The 25676-nt window shown below is 38.7% G+C and overlaps 1 protein-coding gene across 4 annotated transcripts in view; it reads right to left on the bottom strand.

The window, feature by feature from the left end:
• Nucleotides 1-12982: 12982 nt before the first annotated feature.
• Nucleotides 12983-25676, bottom strand: part of LOC133130868 (cytosolic carboxypeptidase 4-like) — a 123914-nt gene continuing 111220 nt past the window's right edge. For all 4 annotated transcript variants that reach the window (XM_061245806.1, XM_061245807.1, XM_061245810.1 and 1 more), the window contains one exon: nucleotides 12983-15360. In XM_061245806.1, coding sequence (XP_061101790.1) covers nucleotides 15060-15360 — 301 coding nt within the window. In that variant the 3' untranslated portion in view covers nucleotides 12983-15059. The remainder of the gene's footprint in view (nucleotides 15361-25676) is intronic.

Raw genomic sequence — 25676 nt, 5'->3', positions numbered from 1 at the left:
ATATAAATTGATACAATTTTAGGGCGGTGAACTTGACCTGAGCTAACTTGGGCCACAGTTTGAGGGACTGAGGAATAAGCACAAGAGTATAGAGGGAGAAGATTGGAAATGTAGCTCCGAAATCAGGGGAGATTGGTTTTCAAACGCTCTATAAAGAGACCGTGATCCTGGGGACTGTATCAAAAGAATGGATGGACAGATGAAAATATGGGTTGGGCTGAAATATACTGTAATAATAAACATGCAGACAGGAAGTGGCAAGTACCTTACTTTGGAATAGCACAATAGTGAATGTATGACAAACCATCTGACATTGTCCAAAACCAGGAATGTCCAGAATAAAACGACTCTTTAATCTATCTATCTTATTAATCATTTAAAGGCATTTAACTATTATGGTGTTCATTTATAGCACTCGTTTGATCAGAAAATGGAACGGTTTCCTATGCCCCATTGAAGACAGAAATGCAGTCCCACATAATTTTGCTTTGTATTCTGTCCTGTACTGTCAATGTTGTTCAATTCAACTTCTGTGCATTGTTAATGACTTGTACCGTGAAACAGTGTTCAGGTGATTCATTCCCAACACATAGACCTGAATCACAGTTATTGACAGTTTAATCACTTTGGCTCTTGGAGGCAACCATTTGACACCTGTGTGGACACGGGGACCACAGCCAGGACTGCAAGCATCACAAGGAGTCTGAGGTTAGTGTGCTGCATTAGCTGTTCTGTGCCATTCAGTTTCAGACAAGCTGACTGCACCAGCAAGCTGCAATGAGTAGCAGGTTGCCATGGGACACAGGCTTAGTGAAGACAATGTACAGCATTTTATTCAGTGTTTACATGCAAACCTTGTACAGAAAATACAGTAGTTTTATAGTCATATAACTGCCCTACAGTAGCTGCCCTTCAGGCTGATGCTGTAAATGCTATCAGCCTTAAAATAAAGCCTTAGGACTAAGAATAAATAAACACATTAATTAATGAATTCATAAACAAACAAACATTGGGGAACTTTAGGCAACATTTACAAGCAGGGTCTCTTTACAGTGGGTTCAGAGCCATGTTTATATCCCCATAACAGCAGAGTAATGCTGCCGCACATAGTGTGTGCTTTGTTACCAGAGCTGACCTATATCTGGAGGTATGGTGCACAGAGTAATCATTGATTAATGGTTTTGTTAGTCTGCAAGCTTGTGCATCATGGTTGTGCACCCTCTACAGAGAATGATGAGTGTACAAGCATCAGGGGATAGCCTTCACATGTTCCACAGGGTATGACCAAGAGGACAAGAAAGGTCAAGACATTTGCAACTGGCCTTCCCTTCATGCAGGCAGCTATGGGTAAAGCATATACTGTCAAACATTTAGATCAATGTGTATCTCAAATCTGCGAGAATATGCCTACAGCCACAGCATGTTCTGAATGAGGAAATAAAGGTGTTCTGTCAGGCAAAAAATCGGAGGTGATTTGCAATATATTAGTGGGCAGGACTTTGTACTAGGTAATTTAAAAATAATAACTTCACTCCAGAGCTTAGCTGTCATATGAAATAAATAAATAAATGCAATTTGTTAATTAGCAATTTTTCTGCAACCCACAGCCTGTTTTTACCATTGATCAACACAGATGACCACCTAATGTTGCTTTAATGAGGGCCACCAACTTGCCGCGGCATGTTTTATTGTATGTACTTCATGCAAACATGGGCCAATGAGGAGGTCAATACCCTTTCTGTCAAGCCTTGTGCCAAACAATAATCCCAATTGCATTAAAATAATAATCTTGAGGAAGTTATTACCACTAATTAAGGACAGATGATTGACAATAAGTAATACTCATATTAATTTAATTCATTGCTTTTAGTTTTATTAAAAGTTTGCATATCATTTATTTTAGTTTAGTCCCGAGAACCTAAACTGGTAGAATTGCAAAATTTGACATTGGGTCTCTTCGTGCTCCAACATCAGTATATCATAATGTTAATAATTACACCACTAAAAAAACAGTGAAAAGTGGAAAAGTGACATCAATTTCACCTGACACTAAGTTTTGTAAATGGGCAGAACATGAATTAAGAATGATTATTTCTATCTCGTGGGAATCTGTAAAAGCAAAATGTAAGGTGGATTATTATTCCCAATACAATTACTGACATAAATAAATATATTTGCAAACAAAGTGAACTAGACCAAAAGCAGAAGATCAGAAACCATTCAGTGTGACAAATATGTAATAATAGAGGAAACCAGGAATTTACAAAGGTCCCCATAGGCTTCACTCTTACAACTGTATGGTACTAGGGATGATGACTATAGATTACAGAAAATGTCATAGAGACTGTCCCGCCAGTCTAGTAATATTATAAAGTTTATTTAAAGTGAACATTACAGTACATTTTAATAGATTAGCAGGACAATGGATGGGAAATTACGATCAAATTAAGCGGTATTTTGTGCACTATGTCAGAGAGAATATTTATCTGGAGAAAAGCCTATCAGTCTCGTGAGGCATTGTTGCCTTTAGAACTTATAGAGATGCTAATTTAATTTCATGTTTCATTGACTCCTGCAGCTGCCAAGTGAAAATGACTTCCAACTTCTGAGCTCCATCATAGTCTCAGACTGTACATATTTGGAAGGTCTTTCTCCTCCTCCTGGCTTCTTCTACAGCTCTGTACACACTGTCATTCTGTACTGACAGAGGGCTGAGCACATCACTTTACAAGCTAATTGGACTGTAAGCTGTCCCGAAGATAAAACAGCAATTTGAAAATGGATGTCTAAATTGGGACTGCCGTTAGACTGTCTTGGCATCAGAACCACATGCAAGATATTCCCAAATGGCAGTACACCAACTATTTCAGCACTTCTGACTCATCTGACATGTGCTGCTTTAAATGGGGATTGCTTGTAAAATTGTTCAGACCAGGGGCCTCATTTATAAAACTGTGCGTAGGATTCACGTCAAAAGGTTGCATACGCATGAAACCGAGGACGTGCGTACGCACAAAAATATTCGGATTTATAAAACAGTGCACACACACACGTCCCATGCCAGTTTTCCTTTATAAATCACAATCAATTCTAAACGTGGTGCACCTTTGCTTCATGTCCCGCCCACAGTTGCCTATAAATAGGCAGTGAAACACCCCTAATGAATATGCATTTCACAAAGACGACAATGGCAAACACTGAAAAGAAGGCCAAGAAAAGGGATTTCAGCCATTTGTTTGCCTCTGAAAAGCTACAGGTGTGGGAATTATCCTGATTGATTGTAAACGACGAACAGTTCTGCACAACAAATGTGATGATGACGATGACAATAATAATAATAATAATAATAATAATATTAATAATAATAATAATAATGATAATAATACACGTTATTTGTCTAGCACCATTGAAAACACAGTTACAAAATTAAGAGATAAAACGAACAAAAATCCATCCTCATATCTGCCCGACTGACGCATTGTAAACGGCATCAGTGCACCTTAATTTGTCCGACTGTTCACCATATTATTTATGAGAATACATTTAATAACATGAAGTATTGGTTAACAATTCGTCTACATATTTGAGGGATTATTTTACAACAACATCTCTGTTTATATTTATCATCCTAAATCATATTTTTTGGGCACTCCAGGGAGCATCAATCAAACAGCTGTTTGTTTATTCATTGTAAGAGAGGCTTTTATCCGTTTTTGCAAATTAACTCTTCATATATGATACGTGAGAGGTAATATTTCGATTTATTTTACACAGTGGTATCAATATCACACCATTTCTCGCGTTTCATCCCATTGCCATCGGAGTCGCAGTTTCTCATTTCTCCAGTTAATGTGCGTACGCATGGGTCAGAGTGGAGGACCGCACATTTCCCCGTCAAGTTCGTTTTTTATAAATGCCAAAGTTTGTTTAGAAAGTAGCGTACGCATTCTTTTGTGCATACGCAACGTTTATAAATGAGGCCCCAGGTCAGGGTGTTATTGGGTTGGTTCATGGGAAGTTGCATATTATGGTTTTTAGAACAAAAATACCAACAGATTACTGTACGTCTGTAAAAACAAGGAACAAACAAACTAAATGCACTGAATGCATCAGAATGCATGCATTTTAAATACCATTACATTTAGTATATTATTAAATGATATTACATTCATATGACCATAATGCAATATATTTGTTGAGTGGATATATAAAATGGATCTAACTGAATGAACATTTGAATCAAGTGCTATTTTCTGTAATTAAAGGGAGGAAATTGCGTGTGGTATGAAGCAGGAATGGGCTATATGTCTTCATTGGCAGAATATATTCAAAGCTGCACAGGTTAACTGGAAAGGCATAGGGGTGAAAAATAGAGGCTGGTGAACAAAGCGTATTGTAGCCTGGAATAAGGCAATGTTTTTGTTGCAGGCAGAAATGTCATGTTATCTACTCAGGCCATTTTCCCCTTTTCTGGGTCTAACAGAGAAGGGGGAGGATATGATTGCTGTAATCCGCACTGTAATGAAATTCCCAGTGGAGCTTTGTTATGGCGAGGAAGAGTAGGAGAGGGCCAGTTCAAAATTTCAGGCTGTTCCCACTTCCCATCGCATCACTTTTAAAAGGAAAAAGATGATTTGTGACCTTACCAACACTTCTTTATAATCAGATTTTGTATATTTTGAAGGCAGACTTTGGGCAAGATTGGGGCGATGACTGAACATTTCGTCAGCCTCTGAGAGACCAAGAGCCTTTGTTCTTTTGCACATCGCCATCATTAAGTGATGTGCTGTCCAGTATGTGATATGTTGTGGTATCTATTTGTGGCAATCAGAGCTGATTCTGTCCGCAAGGTATATGAAGAAAAGAGGCCAATGCTAGGAAGCAATGCAATCAGGGCATTGCTAAATCAGCCATGAAATGTTCTTGTTCCCCAGTGAGTGTGGTGTTAATGGCCCATAGACACAGGTGAAAGATATTGCAAAAGTTCAGTTCAGGGCACAGAACCAAATTTCTTCCCCAGCGCCCTGTTACTCCTGAAATTACACACCCAATTAAGTGCATGTGTGATTAAAAGCAGTGCTTCTCGATAACATTTATCAAACGTGAAATTCATAATTGTAGATCTATTTTCTACGTACACAACCTTAGTCCTGGACACAACATTTATCCTCAACGTTAACTTGGAATTCACAAATGCAGTTTGGTTCACAAATAGTTTGTTAGCATTTTTTTTATTGTTGCTGAACTCACAAAACTCTGTTTCTGAAGAACACATTGTCAGTTAAAATGAACAATACATTTTACTTAAAATACACTCAGTATAAATGCCAGTGGGTTATTATTAGAAACACATTTCCACAGAGTCTGAAAACTAGTTTTGTCGTATTCTTTATTACAAAGTTCTTTTAAAAAGATTTTTTATCATTACATAATACAAACATTTTAACTGTTGGTGCTATAAATAGCAAGATACAGTTCACAATGGTGCTAAAAACCTAGCACCATTTAAAAAAATATATACTGTGGATTGTGCCCATTGCATTCATTTCTTTTTTCAGAGTGCAATTTTCAAACACTACGGTAACAGGACATACCATTTGAAGGCATTAAAACTCACAGATCTGCATAACCTATTTTAAGATGCTATTGCTTTAGGACCTCATCTTCTGTGCATTTTGGAAATCCAGATACTATAAAGAAATAAGGTAATGTTAGTGTGCTTTTCAAAGAGTCTAGTGAACCAAATTCATAATAGTTTCTAATTCTAAAAATGTTCTAAAAATATTTTGAATATTTGTTGTCCATTGCTTACATAACATTTTTCTGGAGGAATCATTGTTGTCCATTTCATCATTGCATACTTCTACAAAACGTCTTGTATCACTGATTTACCAGACATAAAATTATGTACATAGGCTACATAAGTACATAATATTTTAAGTCAGTTTTCTTCCCTTTTTCTCTCATGTGTGTCAGTCTTGGCTGGGCACGCCTCCTGCTTCTGGTCCTGATGCGCACTTGCACTGCGCCCATATGGGCATTCAATTGGAGGGGCATGTTTTCTCTTTTTGGTGAAATATTTGTGCCACACTGATTGGCTGCTGCCAGAAACCAAGCAGAGAACACATTTTATCGCCGCTGGCCAATAGACATTCTATTCCCACCCAGTTCCTTTGCAAGAGCAGCAACTCCTAGCACTCATCTCATACCCTCTTTCCCTGTGCCGTCCTCCACATACTTCCTGCAGGGTAGGAGACGAGGAAAGAAAGAAAGAAGTAAAGGAATAAGTTTTGGAAGTAATTATTTTTAGATTTTGTGTTGTTACGGTCCCTAACTTCCTTTTATTATGTTGATGGCGAGTGAATTTAAAATTTCCATTGGGTTCTTTAAAAATTCCATGGGGTTTGCACTGAAAGATGTTGTGCAGAAGCCCAGGGAGCCTTTGCTAGAACAGAGACTGCCAGTCGTTGGTTTACAGTGGGTGTTCGACTGCGATTCTAACTTGAGCCGTAGCCTGTAGCCGCTTGCTTCCATCACAGATTTAGCAAGTACGGTCACATTTATTTCATGTTTAAATATTTATTTTGTTTGGCCATTCCAAAATGGCTGGACTTTGTCTTCATCATTAGCTTATGGAGCATAATGTTTTATGAGCTACAGCAACTTGATTGTCAAACTGGTTTATCAAAACAATATGCTGGCTACTGTGTGGTGCCAAGATTTAACCAGTTAACTTTTAAATTAGCGGTCGGTTCCCAAATTATAATCGGATTGCTAGCTAGCTCTATGAGCTATAGACTAGACGGGCGAATCCGGGTCCTTTAGGTTTAAAGAGAAGGTCTGGCTATTTTCCACATTTTGTATAGGCTGTCTGGAACATGATGAAGCCAATGCAGTTGCAAGGAAAACTTCTACTCAGCAAAGAACTGACTACAGGCATGTGAATGAAAAGAATTTTAGCTAATGACATTACAGCAGTGTATAGTGTGTTAGGCTTGCATAAAACAACACAGCGTTTTTTTTGTCCGCGTAACAAAACTGTAGCATTTCAAATAAGCGTGCCAAGACTGTTCTTGAGATTTTATGCCAAAAAAGGTTGATGTTTTACCAAAAAATATATATATTTTGTGATGCCTTCATTTAAATAGAGGAATAGAAATAGAAATTTGAGGAACCTCCAATGAATCTCTCAACTGAGTAAATACTTCTGAGGGAGACAATGAAAACACCTTTGACTCCACAATAGGGGGCATTTTCAGTGACGTTTTATATCGGTGAGCATCTAAGTACATTCTCAAAATATTGTATTATTCTTATTCAATATGCTTATAAATAATGTTTAATAATAAATTGCATGTTGTTGATGGGGGTTGGGTATGTGACAAAAACTTTGATCAATGGACCTATGGGCCGATATTTAAGGGGTTAAACTGTAGTACCCCTGCAAGTATAATGTGCTCATTCTTATTACATGGCATTTCAGGGAGTTAATCCCTTGCCTTACATGTACATGCACAAAAACTTTATACAGATTTTAAGGTGAAGTCAGCATTATGTCTCAAACTTGGCAGACTTTGATCAGGCAGCGATACTCAGAACTTCACTTCGATCCTTTATGTTCTCACTTCAAACTACTCTTGGCAAAAATTACACCTATGGTCATCACTCCTCTCTGCTCCTCTGCTTTCTGCAGTCATGTTTTTGATGTCTGAGTGGGCTAGGTATAAGTCGTTAGTCCATTCATATCTTTGTCTTGGGTTTAAATGGCCTCCTGTATGAAATGGAGACCCTACAGTAAACCATTCCTCCCCTTGGAAGTGTCTCTCAAATGTCTGTCTGACAGATAGAAATGGAGATGCCAACAGATAAGATGATGTAATTTAGTGGGACAGATGTGGCTATTACCCATATCTGTTAAGATCTATCTGTAGTCTAATCCACTTACAAAAACTCAGTGCATTTGGTGTTTTTTTTATTTTTTACGAAGGCTTAACCTAGATGCTAATATTGCTTGTGCTCAATCCAATATCCATTTTCAAGCACGGAAGAAGAAGGAGAGAACAAATGTCACTCCACATGAAAGTCATCACAATTATACTAATGAATACAGATCAAATGAAGCTGAAATGCGATTATGATTTTCAGTTGAAATGTATTAAACTGAACTATATAAAAAATGTTTGTGCAATGCGCCACCACTTCGATTCTGATTGCAGTACTTTAGTTTGTAATTTCTTCTCTTAATACACATCATAGTCTAATACATTTATTACATGCTTTGAGAATCAAATGCATATTTAAATATTTTCATATTTAAAGAATCATATTAAAATCCTGTGGAGATTGGTGACAAGATTGTCTAATTTTGGGAGGTACTGTCCTGCACTTTAGCTGAACAGAGACCAGTGTGTCAGTTGTATTAAATGGAAAATATAGTCTTGGCACACTGCACCTGAACACTGTGCTATGGGCTCAGTATTTATAGCTGACATTCACATCTGCACATAATTCACAATACTATATGATCAAAATTACTGCTGAATGTTGCTCTCCCTTACATGATCTGATAGGCCGACCCAGCTTTTACTGTTTTGCAGCATCACACCACTGAGACCGAAAGCATTTCGGTAAACACAAATAGGGCTCATTAATATGGAGGGACACTGAATAAAATATTATTAATGTGGAATTCTCATGAATTGGAATTAATGTCAAAGAGTCGGGTAGAGGTAAATAGAGATGCATTACAATAAGACAGCAATGCAGAGAAATTAAAACTGCCCTAGAATAGTTGCTATGAATCCTCTATGCAAGGCCTTCAGCTATTTATTTTATTCAATTTGACTTTATTTTGTTGTTCATCCAGGTTTTGTGCAGTGCTGCAATGTGCTCCCAGTGAAACATTTTGTTTCATATAAAGTTCTCATTGATACAGTACATACTTAAAATCAGAAATTAGAAAATAAACTTGCAATCCATAACTGATGCATCATGTCTTTAATCTACATTAATTGAATAAATGTTTACGTTCCGCCTTTTGAGTTATCTTAATTATGTTTTCCATTTATGAGGGGCATGGGGGGGGGGGGGGTGGGTGGGATTATTTCATTACTATTATTTAATTTTAATCCTGAGATGACAAAGAAGTGGAAGAAGAAATTGAACTGATGTACTTTAAACCTCGTTTTTAATTCTACATTCCGGTATTTAGATATTTAACGTGATGTACTTAACCTTATTTATGTGATTATGTGATTGACTGGATTATCATAAACAAATTACACATAGGTCAGTATGAAAGGAACACATTACCCAAAACATGCAGGAATTTGGATGTTGATAGAGATACAGATCTGTTTCATCATCAGATTAACATACCTAAAAAAAATCAAGAGACATAAGCACATGCTTATTTAAAGCTTGAACAGAAACATTTGAATTTTGCAGTTGCTGAAATGTCACATGGACACCACAGGGAGAGTTAAGACAGAGAAGAGGTGTTTGTCACAGTGACAACTGAAAGCATGTGGGTACCAGGTGTACCAATGGAAAGAACCAAAGAAATGCAGAAAGCCTACTTCAGCAATACACTTAACGGTATACTCAAAAACTACTTGATTATTTCTATTATGGAATTGTTTATTGTTTAAGCGATGCATTCAATGAGATCACCACTGTATTACTATTAAAATCTAACACCAAGTAGTGTTTATAGCAGGTGGAGAGCAGCAGATTATCCAGAGCAAAAAAGTATAACTCAATACTATTCATTATAATTGGTCATTTGAAGTTACCTACATGGATTGGATTACACATAAATGAAACAATGTACTCTCCAAGATAATTAATGTCTCTGTTACATTGGAACATAAGGCTGGAAAATGTGCTTTGTCATAGAGTACCTGGCACTTTGAGTCGGGAATCGTTAGCAAATGCAATACCATTTCAAGTCTAATTTAATACAACCAATATAATATTTTAAAACCACATTATGAACTTTGTGTTTTAGAACCATTCATTTTTCATCCAATTAGCACAAATATTAATGGGGGATATGTCATGTAGTTAAGATATTATTACAGGTTCATATGTTTTAGTAGTATTTCAATATAATTTGAAATTGGCAACAATTGGGATCAAGCCAATCTATTTCATGATGAAGTGATCCAGCAAAAATGACAATTTATTATGAGAACCAAAACAATTTACTCAGAGCATGAACATAAACCAATTACTTTATTTGTGCAGCAGTTTCTGTTCAGATATATGTTTATCCATCCAAATGATCTAGGACAGTGAAATGGAAAATAAAGTGTATGGGTTTTAGATTTGTAAAGCAAAAGATAGATTGACTGCTTGTGATTTACCTTTATACGCTTTAGAGATTTCTTTACTCTTGCAAAATCACTACATCTTACTTTTAGCCAATGAGATGACTGAGACCAGAAAAGGTGGCCTACTCTATAGGATATAAAATCTGGAGATATCCAATTAATGAAGCCAAAAATAAATCAATATGCCCAGTTTCAAGTCTCTTATCCGATACCAATGGCATTTTGGGGACCGAGCCCTATCGATGACGAGTCATAATCCGTGAACCCATTGGAGAAAATATTTCTCCTTCAATGAAACCTGTGGTATGCATTACCTTTGTAATGAAGACTATGGTTGACATTATATCAACATGGTCTAGCTTCCAAATTCAAAGTGACAAACATTAACTGTAGGGTTTACATTGTAAGCACCTATGGTTAATTGATAAAACTGTGTAAGTAATTCAGTCACCATCATAGGAACAGAATGTAGGTTTGCCATGATGTGAAACTTGTCAAAAAGGTCAAACACAATCAGATAATATACATTACAACCTCACGCAACTGAAACCCTCTGATAATGCACTCAGGACCTTGTGCACCACTGTGTGAAATGTGGGTAAAAAGTTAATGAGCTGATAATACCATACACTTATTGGCCAATTAGTAAAAAAGGGTAGCAGTAATCAGTGTTGAAGGCGTCCTGCAGACTGCAGGGTGACTAGCCTTGGCTGTAATGCTGGACTGATTCTGTTCTACAGAGGAGAGAGGCAGACTAGCTGGAGTGAAGCACACATTAGGAAATGCAGTCATGTGTGCACGGACTCTTGTTCACAGCATTTCAATGAGGCCAGTCGTACCTTGATATGCTCAGCGCCTCACCATGGCAACCTCTAATTAGACAATCTGTCTGTTAAGGGGAACAAGTTTATAACGGGTCAGTCAGATGTTAGCCATGTCTTGCATGAGAAAAGTACGTAGGACAGAGTCGAGTCTTAAAAGTTGTTAGATCCATATTGAACAAAAGGAGACCCTGCACATTCATGGAACACAATAGACAGTGAGGTTTCAGTTAGAATTTTCTGTTGTGGAAAGAGAATTACTGAAATGATTATGAATTTAAAACAATAAGCGTACATGTGTATGGTATGACAGAAATCATACATTGTGGGGGGCGTCTCCCTGTGCATTGTTTCTTCACGTTGACATTACATGTCTGCCTTTGTTCCGAGTCATGGCTGTTCTTTCTGGGCCTGTTTAAAAATGGGGCGAGGCAATGCTTCTCTGCACACAACTGAGCTGGTGTCACGGGCGAGCTACCTCCCCTCAACCGCAAACTAATAAAAGATAAATAAAAGACTGCCAGGAAATTGTGTATAAGCATCATGGCTCATGATGCTGCAACAGGAGAAACCAAAGCTCTTCACAGTCATTGATCATAAAGGACAGAGCAATATTGACCCTTGGCAGAGGGGAGCTTAATGTGTATCTTGTTTCCAACAAAAAAGCAAGGCCAGATGTGGGGTCAACAGTTGGTCATTTAGCACCACAAGATAAACTCCACCTCTGTTGGGATGAGTGCCTTTCTAGCTTATAGGGACAGGCAATTGAGAGGGATGAAGAATGTGTCATAAATCATCTGACAGTTTCCATAGACTAGTCCACATTCAATCACACACTTCCATCCACACACACACGCACCCACACATATATATATAGACTTCTCCTCTTTGAAGAAATTATAGTATGCCATCTTTCCAAAGGCAGCTATACAATGGTGATCTTCTGACTTGTCCACAGGATATATGCAAATGTATAAATCTATAGCTAGCCCAGCTTCAGAGACTGACAGAGAAGAACGGTAGACTGTAGAAGTCAGAAGATAGAGAACAGGTCCATATTTGCTGGAAGTCGGCCTCTTTACAATGATCTCCTTGCCCTCAAGGTCAGCAGGTTGCCCACCAATCTGTCCCCTTTGAAAGGTGGCCTAATGTTAGGATGATAGGATTGCACTAAAGAGTAGCATTGCATTACAGAGCCCCACAACACTCAGCTGTGCATTCCCAAAAGAACCTGGTAGCATGTGCAACAGAACATCTTATTTTGCTCAAAGAGGCTGACATAATGCATTAAGTCCTCACAGCATATGTTATGAACTGGGGTAAGATGAAGAGAAAAGAGGAATCCTTCAGCTTACCCACTGAGATCTACGGCAGCCCCTGTGGGTAACAGTTTGGCTTTCTTCCTTGTCCATCTTGATTGAAGCCCCTGATGCAATGTGACAGAAACTGGGATGAATTTGCTGTGGTTTCCTATATGTCCTTATGACTGGCTGCCACAAATCACAGAGCTCTGTGTTTGCATTGTCTCTCTTGAGTTGATCCAAGGCAGAGGAAACACCACAGTATAAAGTCACTTAATGAAAACAAAATGAGGTGACCTATGCTACAACAGCATGCTACATTTTGGCTGTATGTTCGTCAGTAAAACAATCTTTGTCAGAAATATATCCTTAGGTGACAGAAACATATTTAATATTTAACATACATTTATTAGAGTATATTTTCCTTCATTTACCACATGCTTATCACACACAATAGACAGTAAGATCTGATGATGAAAAAATATATTTCTTTCCATTACTTATTTAGGCATTAAATAGATATGTGCATTCATTAACTGATCAGTGTCTCACCCATTGTCATGAAAAGTTCATGTCAGCAGATAGTAGCTCTTTTACCCTTTTTATCCCACTCATTGTGTCATGTTTTCAGCACCGTACTTCAGATAAATATTTGTAGTATATTCTCTATATAAATTGTGGTTTATGTTGAGGTCAGTTTGTTTCCATCAATACTGTATAGAGTGGGATCCAAAAGTCTGAGACCACCTTGACTTTATTTCTTAATGTATTCCTGGAAATAATTAAAAGTTTTAGGATTTGGAAAAAATAAAACAAATTACTTCAAAGTTACTTCAAAGCTTTGCAAAAAATACTCAAAGACCAAAGAAAACAGTCCACAATCTCCTGACCTCAACCCCATTGAACATTTCTGGGGGCACTTGAAGACTGAGAAAAGCCAAGCATTCAGTAAAGGAACTTTGTCACATAATGCTGGGATGACATTAATCAGTTTGTATTAAATTGGAAAAGAATGCAAAATGGAAGCCGTGTCGAGGTGTCGAGAGTGTGGAAAATGTTTTTATCTTAAGACTGATCTTAATTGTCATGAGCGCAACCACAGGACACAAGTATTATAGGCACTTTTATCGTGGATAGAGTTTCTCCAGGAAACCTCCACCAACAATCAAATCACCAGGCCCATAGTAAACAATGTCTTGAATACTGTGCTTGTTCATAGCTTTTCAATATTCCTATTATCTTCTGAGATATTTAAGGTTTTTGGGGGCGGCCTGTAGCATAGTGGTTAAGGTAAATGACTGGGACACGCAAGGTCAGTGGTTCTAATCCCGGTGTAGCCACAATAAGATCCGCACACCCGTGGGCCCTTGAGCAAGGCCCTTAACCCTGCATTGCTCCAGGGGAGGATTGTCTCCTGCTTAGTCTAATCAACTGTATGTCGCTCTGGTTAAGAGCGTATGCCAATAATGGAAGCATTTTCACTAGTGGTCTCAGGCTTTTGGACCCCACTGTATGTAGGTAGAAGAAAGTAGGAAGAAGGAAAGTAATTCCTATATTGCATTGATATTTAATGCAAAAAGAAGTCTTACTTGCCTACAGGGGTTAAGAGTCATGTGACATAAGACGCATTCATGATAAACATGGAGAAACAAACATTTAAACACATTTAAAAACTAAAACAAAACAGACAATAACAAGACTGTTATCAAAATATATTAATTTAAATTGAGAAATAATATACATATGGTTGTTAGTTGCTGTTATCAATAATTATTTATGCATTATGATTTATGCACTTTTATCAAACAGCATTGAAAGACTGCATCCCATAAACATGAGTTACTGTATTTGACGTACTTAAAGCGTCTTTATTAATGATCTAATATACTGCATATGCTTACTTCTACATGTACCATGTTCTTTTGTTAAATAAACCAATGCCATAAAAGGCATCACTTGCATAAACCCCACTACTGCAAACTGCTTTTGTGCATTAATCAGCATGTAGAGTACCATAATTACATCTGGTAAAAATGTGTGGGTGTCCTCCAAACATTCCAGCAGTAAACAATTTCCAGGCTACAATTCAAACACATATGTATATGTGTATATTATGTGGATATATAATTTTGATGTTGGTGAAACAGACATCAGGTTCATAGTTGCATTATAAATATTTACAGAACTATAAAAGTATGAACACATTTCGTAAATTACCAGAGGACACTATTTCAGTGGTACAGCACCTTTGCATATGTTGGCCTGGTGAGCTATAGGTATTTAGTCTTAATGTTTCCACAGCTATCAAATTTCAAGAAAGCTAGGCATAGGGACTTTTGGAAAAGGGTAATGATGACAGTGTCATACAGCATCTACCATACCTCAATGACACCACCACAAGTAGGCTTTCTCAGCTTGTTTTGTAAATGGCAAGGTATGTTACTCTTGCTAAAGGAGTTACACAACAAATTGTTCTTCCCTTTGTGGAATTATTTGAAAGCCTACAGGCTTGCAGATAATTCCACAAAGGGTTTATCAAAGGTGATGCACATAGCAGTTACGTTCTAAGTTGAAAAGCATTAGAGAACCTGAATGTTAAAGTGTCATCCATTAAGTAAGTGCTCCCCGTTGACAATGTCAATGCTGCTACCCATGCCACGACTGATATGTAGTGTCTCTGGAGAGGCTTCGTGCTTAAGGTGGGGAATGAGATCGGGCTTCCTGTCTGGGTGCAGGAGGCCATTCCTGGGCTCTTCCCACCACTCCTCCTCATCAGCGTCCTCTTCAGAGCTGGACACATTGCCATTAACCTCAGAGTTCCGCATGTTGCCGCCAAACTCCGGAGAGCGCTTGCTTAAATACTCAATCTCCTCCTCGCAAGGTGGCTCGTCATCCTCAAAAGAGCTGCAGGGGAAAACCAGGCTGTCAGTCCTCCAACAGCATGACTCCAAAGGCCAACAGTGATTGAAAGGGTTGACATGTCTATGGTACATATGTGTATTATTATTTACTAGATATAGTTCAGGCTTGGCATACAATATTTTATCTGCCTGTCCATAACAACTTTCCGGAATAGCTCTACTCCTCACCCACTTTAAGCACTGGATACTTACCACTGCACTTAAGAGTCTGGAAGTGACTAACCAAGCTTTTGTGGTCCAATTTTCTCAGGTAGGTAAATTAAATCCCGCCAGGTTTGAAACGGACAGCCTCAGGTTATCAATGTAAATTTCTAATTGGCAAAAGTTCACTGTTCACTGCAGGACCACTTGACCTTTTCAGTCAGATGAATACAAGATCCAGCACCCATGCTGTGCTTTGGTAGTCACAACCATCGACCTGGATTTAAGAGACAATAAACCAAACAAGTATACTTTTTGACAGGGAGTATTCCATGTCTGTCAGTTTCATGAATATTATTACCCTGAAGCATACCCGCTTGCTGTTATGTAACCAGGTGAGAATTTCCACACTACCGGAAAGTGCATAGTATCAGTCCAAGACCATTTGGATCAGATATGTTTCTCAGTGCCTCAGTACAATGATATTCTCTCTGCTTCTCCTACAACCCTGCATCTTTTGAGGCTGGTCCTCCTTTTTATTGAGTGGTTATGCAACTACATTCTCCCTGTCCAAGCTACAGTGAGAGAGAGACAGTACCTTCTCCTCCTGTTCAGCTAGAATTACTGAGAATGGCCGGCTCCTTAAGTTACCTGCTGCAAAGATGCAACCCAGAAAAATAATCACCCGTTTAACTAAATGTGTCATGGTGGGAGGTTATTCCCGTGGTGACCGCTAGAGGGCCTGGGATCATTGTTATCACCTGTTCCTCGTTTGCATTAGGGGAATGGCCTCCCAGCTGTGTATTTAAGGCCAGTTTGTATGAGCCTCAGTGCTTTTGTGTTACTGTTCGCTCTAACACCAAGCCGGTAAATGCACACGGTAGACGTGAGGTTTGAGTCAGGTACTGTGCAGGTGTGTGTTCACTGATTTAAACTTCCTAACAAATTATTCTAAAAGGTAGGAAGGCGTTTGGTGTGGTTCTACCGACGCCTTCCCTAAGGGTTTATTTTCTTCTTTTATTTTGGGCTCGTGTGAGCCGGCGGTAGAGGGACGTTGTCCCCGGTAAATGTATTTTGGTTTGTGTTTATTCCTGAGCTGCGCCTCATGGTTTTTGTTTAGCCTACGCTGTTTTTGGCTAGGTTGTATTTTTATTTCATTGCCCCTGATTGGGCACTCTCTGTGCTCGTTATTCGGCACAGTTACTGGTCGGTACACTCGCCCTGTTCTCAAAGGGTCGTTTTATTTTCTTCAGCCATTTTGGGCTCCTTTTCTGTTTTCCCTATTAAGAATCGCCTTCGGGTTTGTTTTTGTTTCTCCCCCCTGTTACGGGAGTTATTCTCATTTTTTGTCCCACTTATCCCTGTACACTGCCCCTGGGATCTAGGAGGGGTATTATTTAGTCGCACTTGGTCCTCCGCTCCAACCCCACCCTGATAAAATGATCTCAGGTCTGTTTTAAAATGGCACTTATCCCAAAGAAAGAAATGTCCTGATATATTTTGTATGAACATGACTGCATGGCAGCTGTATGTGGCTCATTTTGAACAGGTCCATTGGAGTAGATAAGTCAAATTTCCCACCTTGTGTATTACGGGCCTCTGGTAAACACAAAGATCAAAATGTTGCTTTTAATAGGTAGAGTAGTTGTATTCCATATCCTTTCCGAATGAAGTGAACACAGTGCAGGTGGAGTGCTCACTGATCAGGTCAGGGTTTCCCCTCATCCTCACATTTTTACACCAGGTGGTAAAGGAAGTTTCAAAAAGTGGCAGTTACTATAGATGCCATCATCGCTTTCTGAGCTTGCCACAGTCAGTTTACCTTTGAGGTCTCCTTGAAGGAGCAATTAAATGAGAATGTGTTGCTTGTAGCTGCTTTCCCTGGCTCAGATGAGAGAGGGAGATGGCATGTGTGGGAAGGGATTGTGTCTAATGTAGTGATCCAGAACACCCCCATGCCTTTCAGTGGCACTGGCCCATAGCCAAAAGTCACAACTCTACCAGTCTATCCAATAGCAACAATTCAATTTCTGCCAATCTAGCAAAACCCACATTTTCAGACTATACCTCAAGTTTTAATTAAATGAAAATAAACAAAATCTTCTCTTTATCTTTTGCTGTATGCACCTAGCACTTAAAAAACATTCTAAATAAAATAAAAAACATTGTTTTGTATGAACAACTTTGATACAGTATAAACTTGATGCTTAATACAAAAGCAGTATTCTGCACATGGATTATGAAATATGCAGTACAATATGAAGATTGATAACTCTTAATGTACGAGTAGGCTGCATGTATTTTACAGTATAATTAGGTCTGGATGATGTCTGCAGTTATTTCTGGCAGACTTAAATATCACTTACTCATTGACACAAGTTCATCTTGCTATTATGTTCAAAGATGTGAAACAAACAATGTTCTGTGTTTAAAAAAAAAAAAAAACAGATGCCTTGTAAACATTGCACAAGGCTTACATCTGATATATTTGGATAGAATAATGAATTTATCATATCATTAAAACTACTGTACAGTATATGCTATTTTCAAATATCACTGTGGCAACAAAGGCATGTGCAAGCAGCCAGGCTGGTGTGAAGTAAATGAGGAGTTTAGAGGATGTACAGGGTTGAGAGATGTGTACAAGGGCTGCTCCCTGTACATGCAGATCCTTCTGTCCAGACCCGTGAAGGATCGGCCGACCTTCAGATAGCAGAGCACTGATTGACAGTCAGCACGAGGCCCTGCCGCTCTAATCAGATTAAAAAACAGGGATCCGTGCGGGGCTGTGAATGTGACAGGCAGCTTGATTGCTGTATCTCTTCAAGAGCATGCGTGTATGCGCGTTAGCACTTGTTTATTCTCTTCTTTTGTTTACCTCTTACTGTGAGTGGGTACATGTTTACATTGCTTGCTAACGCTGTAACATTTCCTTTTTATCTCTCTCTAATTGGATCATATTGAAAATGATTATTGACATTAAGCAAAATAGTGCAAAATGCTCAAACACATACTGATGCACAGTTATTATAAAGTGTTACCTATATTTTTTATATATAAGTGCAGTTTACAAGCTAGTACTGTACATAACAAGTATGCATAAAATTCAACAGAATTTCTTGCTCATATTTAATTTATCATAATGTATGGTAACACCCAGAGCTTCAGTGATGGTAACACCTCTGCCTGACAACAACCTAGAGCCTCAGTGATGGTGACACCTCTACCTGACAACAACCTAGAGCCTCAGTGATGGTGACACCTCTACCTGACAACAACCCAGAGCTTCAGTGATGGTGAAACCTCTACCTGACAACAACTCAGAGCTTCAGTGATGGTGACACCTCTACCTGACAACAACCCAGAGCTTCAGTGATGGTGAAACCTCTACCTGACAACAACCCAGAGCTTCAGTGATGGTGAAACCTCTACCTGACAACAACCCAGAGCTTCAGTGATGATGAAACCTCTACCTGACAACAACCCAGAGCTTCAGTGATGGTGAAACCTCTACCTGACAACAACCCAGAGCTTCAGTGATGGTGAAACCTCTGCCAGAAGATCTGCCTATGAAGACGCCTCCAAGAGAATTTGGTGGAGTTGGCAACCCGGTTGGTGACAATAATCACTGGCAGGCTACCCACCATTTCTCTGTGGGCACGCCAGTTCTGCATATCTATTTGCGGCTGTATCCCATTTGGTGATGAACAGATAATGATGTTCATCACCAATTCTGTTACGATTGTATTTATTCTAATTGTTTGTATGTTAATGGCTATTGATTATATTGCAAAGAGAGACATGACTTTTACAGAACTGTGAATTCAAGGTTGTTTTTTTTTTTTCATTTTAACAAAACACACTTCTCTGCCACATGGCTGAATAAGCGATTGAAAGATGGCTTCCCTCTTGGTTTGAGCTGTTTAGCAAAACTAATGAGATCCCAAAAATCTCATCTTGCCCATCACTATGCAGAACAAAAACAAAAAATAACAACAAATATGCTAACACCTCTGAGCACTGCATAAACCCCTTTGAAACTAGACCGTTCCGAATCTGGCACTTTTTAATATCTACATGTTTAAATAAAGTCAGCTAAAGTAACATTTAGTTGTACACAACATTTTGCTGTGTAGTTTAAGACTTGACACTTTGATCTGCTGTCAGTGTGCCCCACACTTTTATCCAAGGTGACAACAGTGCCCTTAATAACACTGAAATAAGCACACAAAGCCAGACAGTGATTTACAATAGATAAAATGCTATTTGGTGTCTAATTTATTGCCAAAAGGGTAGAGATAGTTCTAGACAACAATAGCAATAAAGACAAGCTGTCACTTTGCCACATGCACAGCAAAACACACAGTGAAATAAATGACTTATGCATTGAGCACTAAACTAGGTATCATTTCATTTCTCTCAAAATGTCCACAATGTAGGCTGAAAAAAAAGAAAGACAATAATGCCCATTATGCTTCACACTCAAAATGACATTCTATTTGCACATATTGGGCAGCAAAAAAGTGCAGCTATCTACGAGGTGAAAGAATATAATCTGCAAGACCAAAGGGTAGAGCTGCAATAACTGGTGGAGAGATGACTCATGATGAAACAGATTACTATTCACCTTCTTTTCCAGCTCCAGCTCTAATTAAGTGATCACACAAATACCAGTCCAGGCCTCATTTGTTTGTGCTACTCTGCCCAAAGGACGCCATACATCTCCCTGACAGTTACTCATTACACCTTCATACTTAAATCAAGTGTCACAGGAATATTGGATTTACAAATGACACGCGTGGCATGTCGCTTGATGAGAGCTGTAGGGGGTGGGGGTGGGGGGCATGTTTGTGTTTGTCTACGAGGTTGAGCAGAGGCTGCTTGTCCCCTTTTACAGTGCTAACATTTGTTTGGACATAATGGCTTGATGGTCCCCAGCAACCTCAGTGAGTACGCAATCCAGAGAGCTGCTGCCACTTCATCAACGGACGACTGACGATAGCAGCTAAATAATGGCAGGTTTCTCCTTCACCTTGGGATGTCAGTGCACTGTTCCTTCTATCCTCGAAACATACCTCTGCTTTGAGCATATGGGGAGTATGACATCCTCTAAAAATAAAATATTTATTTACATTTTATTTTTTAATGTAAGAGACAGAGCGGGAGTCCAACCTCAAGCTTATTTCTTTAGGAAGCAGAAAGCCAGCTTTCCAATTATATTTACAGTATATTGGATTAAATATCAAGACTTATATATGAAGGCTGGATAAATATAGTGCTATGTGTGTCCTGATTCAGCCTGAGAACTTTCACGAACAGTTGCTTAATGCTTAATGCCTTAATGTAGTTTTCCCTTGTGGCAAAGCTTAAGTTTTCATTATCCTAGGGCAGTTTAACAGTGGATGCATTAAAAGTTCACTCTTGTCCATGGTCCTCAGTAGAACTGTAGATTACTACGTGTCGTCGCATTTAATCAGTGACTAAACATTCAGTTCAAGCAGAGATATTGAGACATCCAGCCAGAACATGGCATTTCCTATTTTGATTGCTTTCTTTGCAATTAGTATTCCTCGAATAAAGCTACTTTCTTCCTCACACAAACACTTGAGTTTCAGGAGTGTTTCAATGATTGAGCACGCCCGCGGTGTATCTGAAAGGGAGCAGATGATCGGGGAGAGTGGCGTCTGAAGGCTCGGGTCCCATCCGCTTGCTGACAAGGCCTCGTCAAGGGTTGGGATGGTTACGGGATTACGGGAAACGGACAAGTGGGGCTGGACTTCAGTCATAATTGCATTAGGGGGAATCATGCAGTTGCCTGATCATGAAAACCAAATGAAGGCCAAACTCATTTTAGCCAATGATGAGTTCATCTTAACAAAGTAGACAATACATTTTCTTCAGTGTCAGAGGGGGGTGGGAACGATTATCAAATGTATAGTGCACTCGCCCTGAAAGTTGCAATGTGCCACTTCACAAAAAAAGCAAAAAGAGATTTAATAGAACTTGGTGCATAGGCCAATTTTCCATTATTTATTATTTTTACTTCAGTAGCACAACATTTACCAGTGGTTTCACGTAAACAAGAGCCTTGCATGTCAGCACAGCTCACCTGCACACAAAATTTGGATCAAATTTTCAAACTAGGCATTGAAGATCAAATATGAAAAAAATTTCAGCAACTGCATTGCTCATTTTTATCTCGAATGTTTTAGTAAAATGGTAAATGGTTGGCATTTATATAACGTCTTTATCCAAAGCGCTGTACAATTCTCATTCACCCATTCATACACACTCTCACACACTGACGGCGATTGGCTGCCATGCAAGGCGCCGACCAGCTCGTCAGGAGCATTTGGGGGTTAGGTGTCTTGTTCAGGGACATTTCGACACAGGCCGAGCGGGGGATCGAACCGGCAACCCTCCGACTGCCAGACGACGGCTCTTACTGTTATGTTTTGCCAAAATGAAGGAACCGCAATCTACCCAATCGGGTATCAGTTATCCCTTTCGGCCATCTATCCAACAGAACCCACCTACAGTACCACACATACTGTATCATAACGAATATCTTCATTTAGTCTGAAGTAAGGTGTGTTTGTTGAATCCAACGTGGCACACTCATATGAGCCCTTCGTTCTAAAGAAGATACATTTATGATAAGAATACACTGCATGAGGCCCAATGTTCAGGGACTGGCTGATGATTTTCTGTGCATATTAGCACACATTTTATTGGCATTGAAAACAAACCGTTTTAGTGCCTTGAGATGTAATGTAACTGTTGAGGTTATTAAAATACACTCAGTGACAACTTTCTTGTCACTGAGGTATGTGAGATGCTCTTTTGCATACTACTGTTTTAACATGTGGTTGTTTTGATTTACTGTCACCTTCCTGTCAGCTTGGACCAGTTTGGCTATTCTCAACTGACCTCTCTCGTTAAAAAGACATTAGCACCCACAGAACTGCTGCTCACTGGGTCTTTTTTGTTTGTCACATCATTCTCTGTAAACTCAGGTGTGTGTGTGCGTGTGTGTGCGTGTGTGTGCGTGTGCGTGCGTGAAAATCAGCTAAGATTAGAGGTTTCTGATATAATTAAACCACCCTGTCTGGCACCAACAATAATCCCACAGTCAAAGTCACTATGAAAAAAAATCTTCCCAATTTGGATGCTTGGTCTGAACCACTTGACCATGCTTTTATGCATTGCGTTGCTGCCACATGTTTGGCTGATTAGATATTTGCATTAACAAACTGGTGTACAGGGTCACCGTAATAAAGTTGTCACTGAGTATTAGTTCAATTTTGAAAACACATGCAATATCAATGAATACAGAAAAGAAACATATTGCATTTGAGATCATATATTTATTTCAGAATATATTGAAAGACCATGGTTTCAAAAGCTGCATTAATGCAAATGGAGAGGGGAAATTGGTAGGTAATATATGAGTGAAAAGATTTTTCTTCTTGGAAATATATCAAAACAGGTCCCAGAAGTCCCAGACAGAGCATTAGTGCTTTTCTACAGTTACTCCAGTGAAGTACAACACAAATGCAGAGTTTTATTCACACTGGGCAATCTTACTGTCATTCACAAAATATGCTTTTTAAGTCAGTTGAAATTGCTTTTTCATTGCTGTCAAATCTGCAACTACTGTCTATGCAATAGCTTTTCAGAAAATGCTTTACTCTTTACAGAGTGGTAAATTAACTTTTGAAAACTGCTGATACAGACAGCTGGAAACAGACTTGCAACTGTGACTCCAACATAAACACTTCAAAGTGTCACATAAGAACACAAGGATCAAACAAACTCACCAAGCTTTCTCAAATATGCCTGTTTGCGAAACTGTTTTAAGTTGACATTGGCCGGGTTCTGAACTGCAATTACATAACCTATATTGGAAAAACCCACCAAGATACTTTTCTGTTGTTGTATTCAAGCAGTGGGCTCTTCTTTGAGGATACAAGAAGTCCTTAAACACAGCTGTGGTATGTTTAGTAGTGAGGAGCTGCAAGCAGATATTTGCGCCAATGCATCTATGGTTCAGACTGGGTTGGTCTTGTATCTCAGAGAACAACTAGCAACACAACACCACAAGTTTTGGTTAGCTAGAGTCACATGCTAGCTATGGATTCCAGCTCCGCGGAATGTGCTGATCAAAATAACCGGATATTGGTATGGGCCAGTGACTTCACCCTGCAGTTCATGAATATTAATGTAAACATGTCTATTGACTGCTGTGGCTCTGAATTGGAGCCAAAAGTGGCTTTGCTGACAGAGTAGTGTCAAAAAGACCTGTAATCTCGTCTAGTCAGTTTGTTTGAGGACAGATCCTTGGAACAGAAGTATGTCCTGTTTTGTGGATGCAATTTACTTAAATTGTTTCTAGGCTGGATTACCCTATTAGATGTTAGAATTAGATTAAAATCCCAGACGAATCCCACATATTTAGCTGTATTCCATTTTCCACAAAATCATATATCAAATAATTACAATATAATTTCCTTGCTGAACCATGGAAATTATACTATGATCTGAATCCAGTCTCTGGGGTGCAACAGCTATTATTACTAAATTGCAAGCATTATGTATCCAATGATTAAAAATCATACAATTATGTAAAAAAAAGCATGTTTGCAAACATAAAGCATCAAGGCTAGTTTAATGAGGAAATAAAACTCATGGAAAGTGTTCAGATGATTGATATGAATAGGAATGTTTATAATATACAAAAGAGGAGAAGCCATCCATATACTGCTGACAATGAACAGTAATCAACCTTTACTGTATTTTTAATTATCCATACATGCATAAACATAAGAGATCACTACGATGTACCTTCAGTGAACCCCGGCATAATCAAGTGCCCCAATCTACAGAGGTAATATAACCTCCATTAGTCTATGCAGTATACAATCGGAACTCATTTGACTCATGCAGAGCCACCTGACCTTGATAATAGTTCAGCAAAGGTTATAACGATTTCAGTCTGGACACCAGATAATGACGGTCCGCAGCCTGGATGTTAACATCTTTGGAAAAGGATTTCAACTTGACAAGTCTATCTAAATGGAACATTTTCCTTTTCATGAATGCCTGCAGGTCAGAAGAAAAAAAATATTACATGAGCAACTCTCTATAATGTCAAAATGGTATTTATATGTCTTCAGACATGTATTGAGAATAAAAATATGAAATTGACCTAATTGATAAGCAGACCCTTTTGAGTGAAATCACACAATACTTTAACAAGGTCCACATCTGCTCATTTCAAATCCGCCTGTACTAAGTTTGAATGGAAACAGCAGAACAGATCAGTCCACACAGTCCTAAGGAACATAGAACCTGAAGTTGATGAGTTGTTAGGAGGCAAAGAACTGGAGAAATGTATAAAAAGATTGGTTAGCAACCGAAAAAGAAGGTCAGTTGTCAGAGAAGCTCAGAGAAGTAACCAAGTGGTCCGACTTGCCAAGATCATTGGCTAAAATGAGATACACTGTCCAGACATTTTCAATCTATTCAGCTCTTCATTTTTTGCCATGAAAAGTAAGCAGGATAAGTTAACCAAGCCATATACAGGTAAATTCACAAAGAGAACCAGTTTCAGTCCACAATAAAGGCTCATGATCCAGGAGAGCAATATCCCAAAGCACATTAAAAACAAATGCATTGTCATATACAAAACATAAATTATTTCAGTTATGAACTGCATGATCGTGAAATAACTGATTCCCGATTGTCAACGCACACATTGCGTTGTCATGGTACAGATCATGGTACAGATCAGTAACTGAAACTTTTTCAAACTTTGTAAACCTGTCATCCTTCTATTACATACATTGGTAATGCAAACAAAGAATGATTTCCTTCTACTGCACAAAAAACATCAAAACAACAAAACTTGATACAATTGCTCTGCAAAAAAATGTAAAAGAATTACCTAATTAAAAAATAGTTTCTGCTGCTGCAAATAGGTAAACATACAGTACTGCATAAGCTTTTCAATCAATGGGAAAGACCACGCAAAGATGTGCCCCTAATCATGGTGCTCTAATTCAGCTAGGTGGTGGTCAAGATGAGGCAGAGCCAATGTTATGTTTATTTTTTCAATGCAAATAATATCTGTTCCTAATTGGCAAGAATTAATTGGAA

Source organism: Conger conger, chromosome 6 (assembly GCF_963514075.1).
Source record: "Conger conger chromosome 6, fConCon1.1, whole genome shotgun sequence".
Lineage (NCBI taxonomy): Eukaryota > Metazoa > Chordata > Actinopteri > Anguilliformes > Congridae > Conger > Conger conger.
The sequence above is the reverse complement of the archived record's forward strand: the minus strand, read 5'-3'. Positions and strand labels throughout refer to the sequence as shown.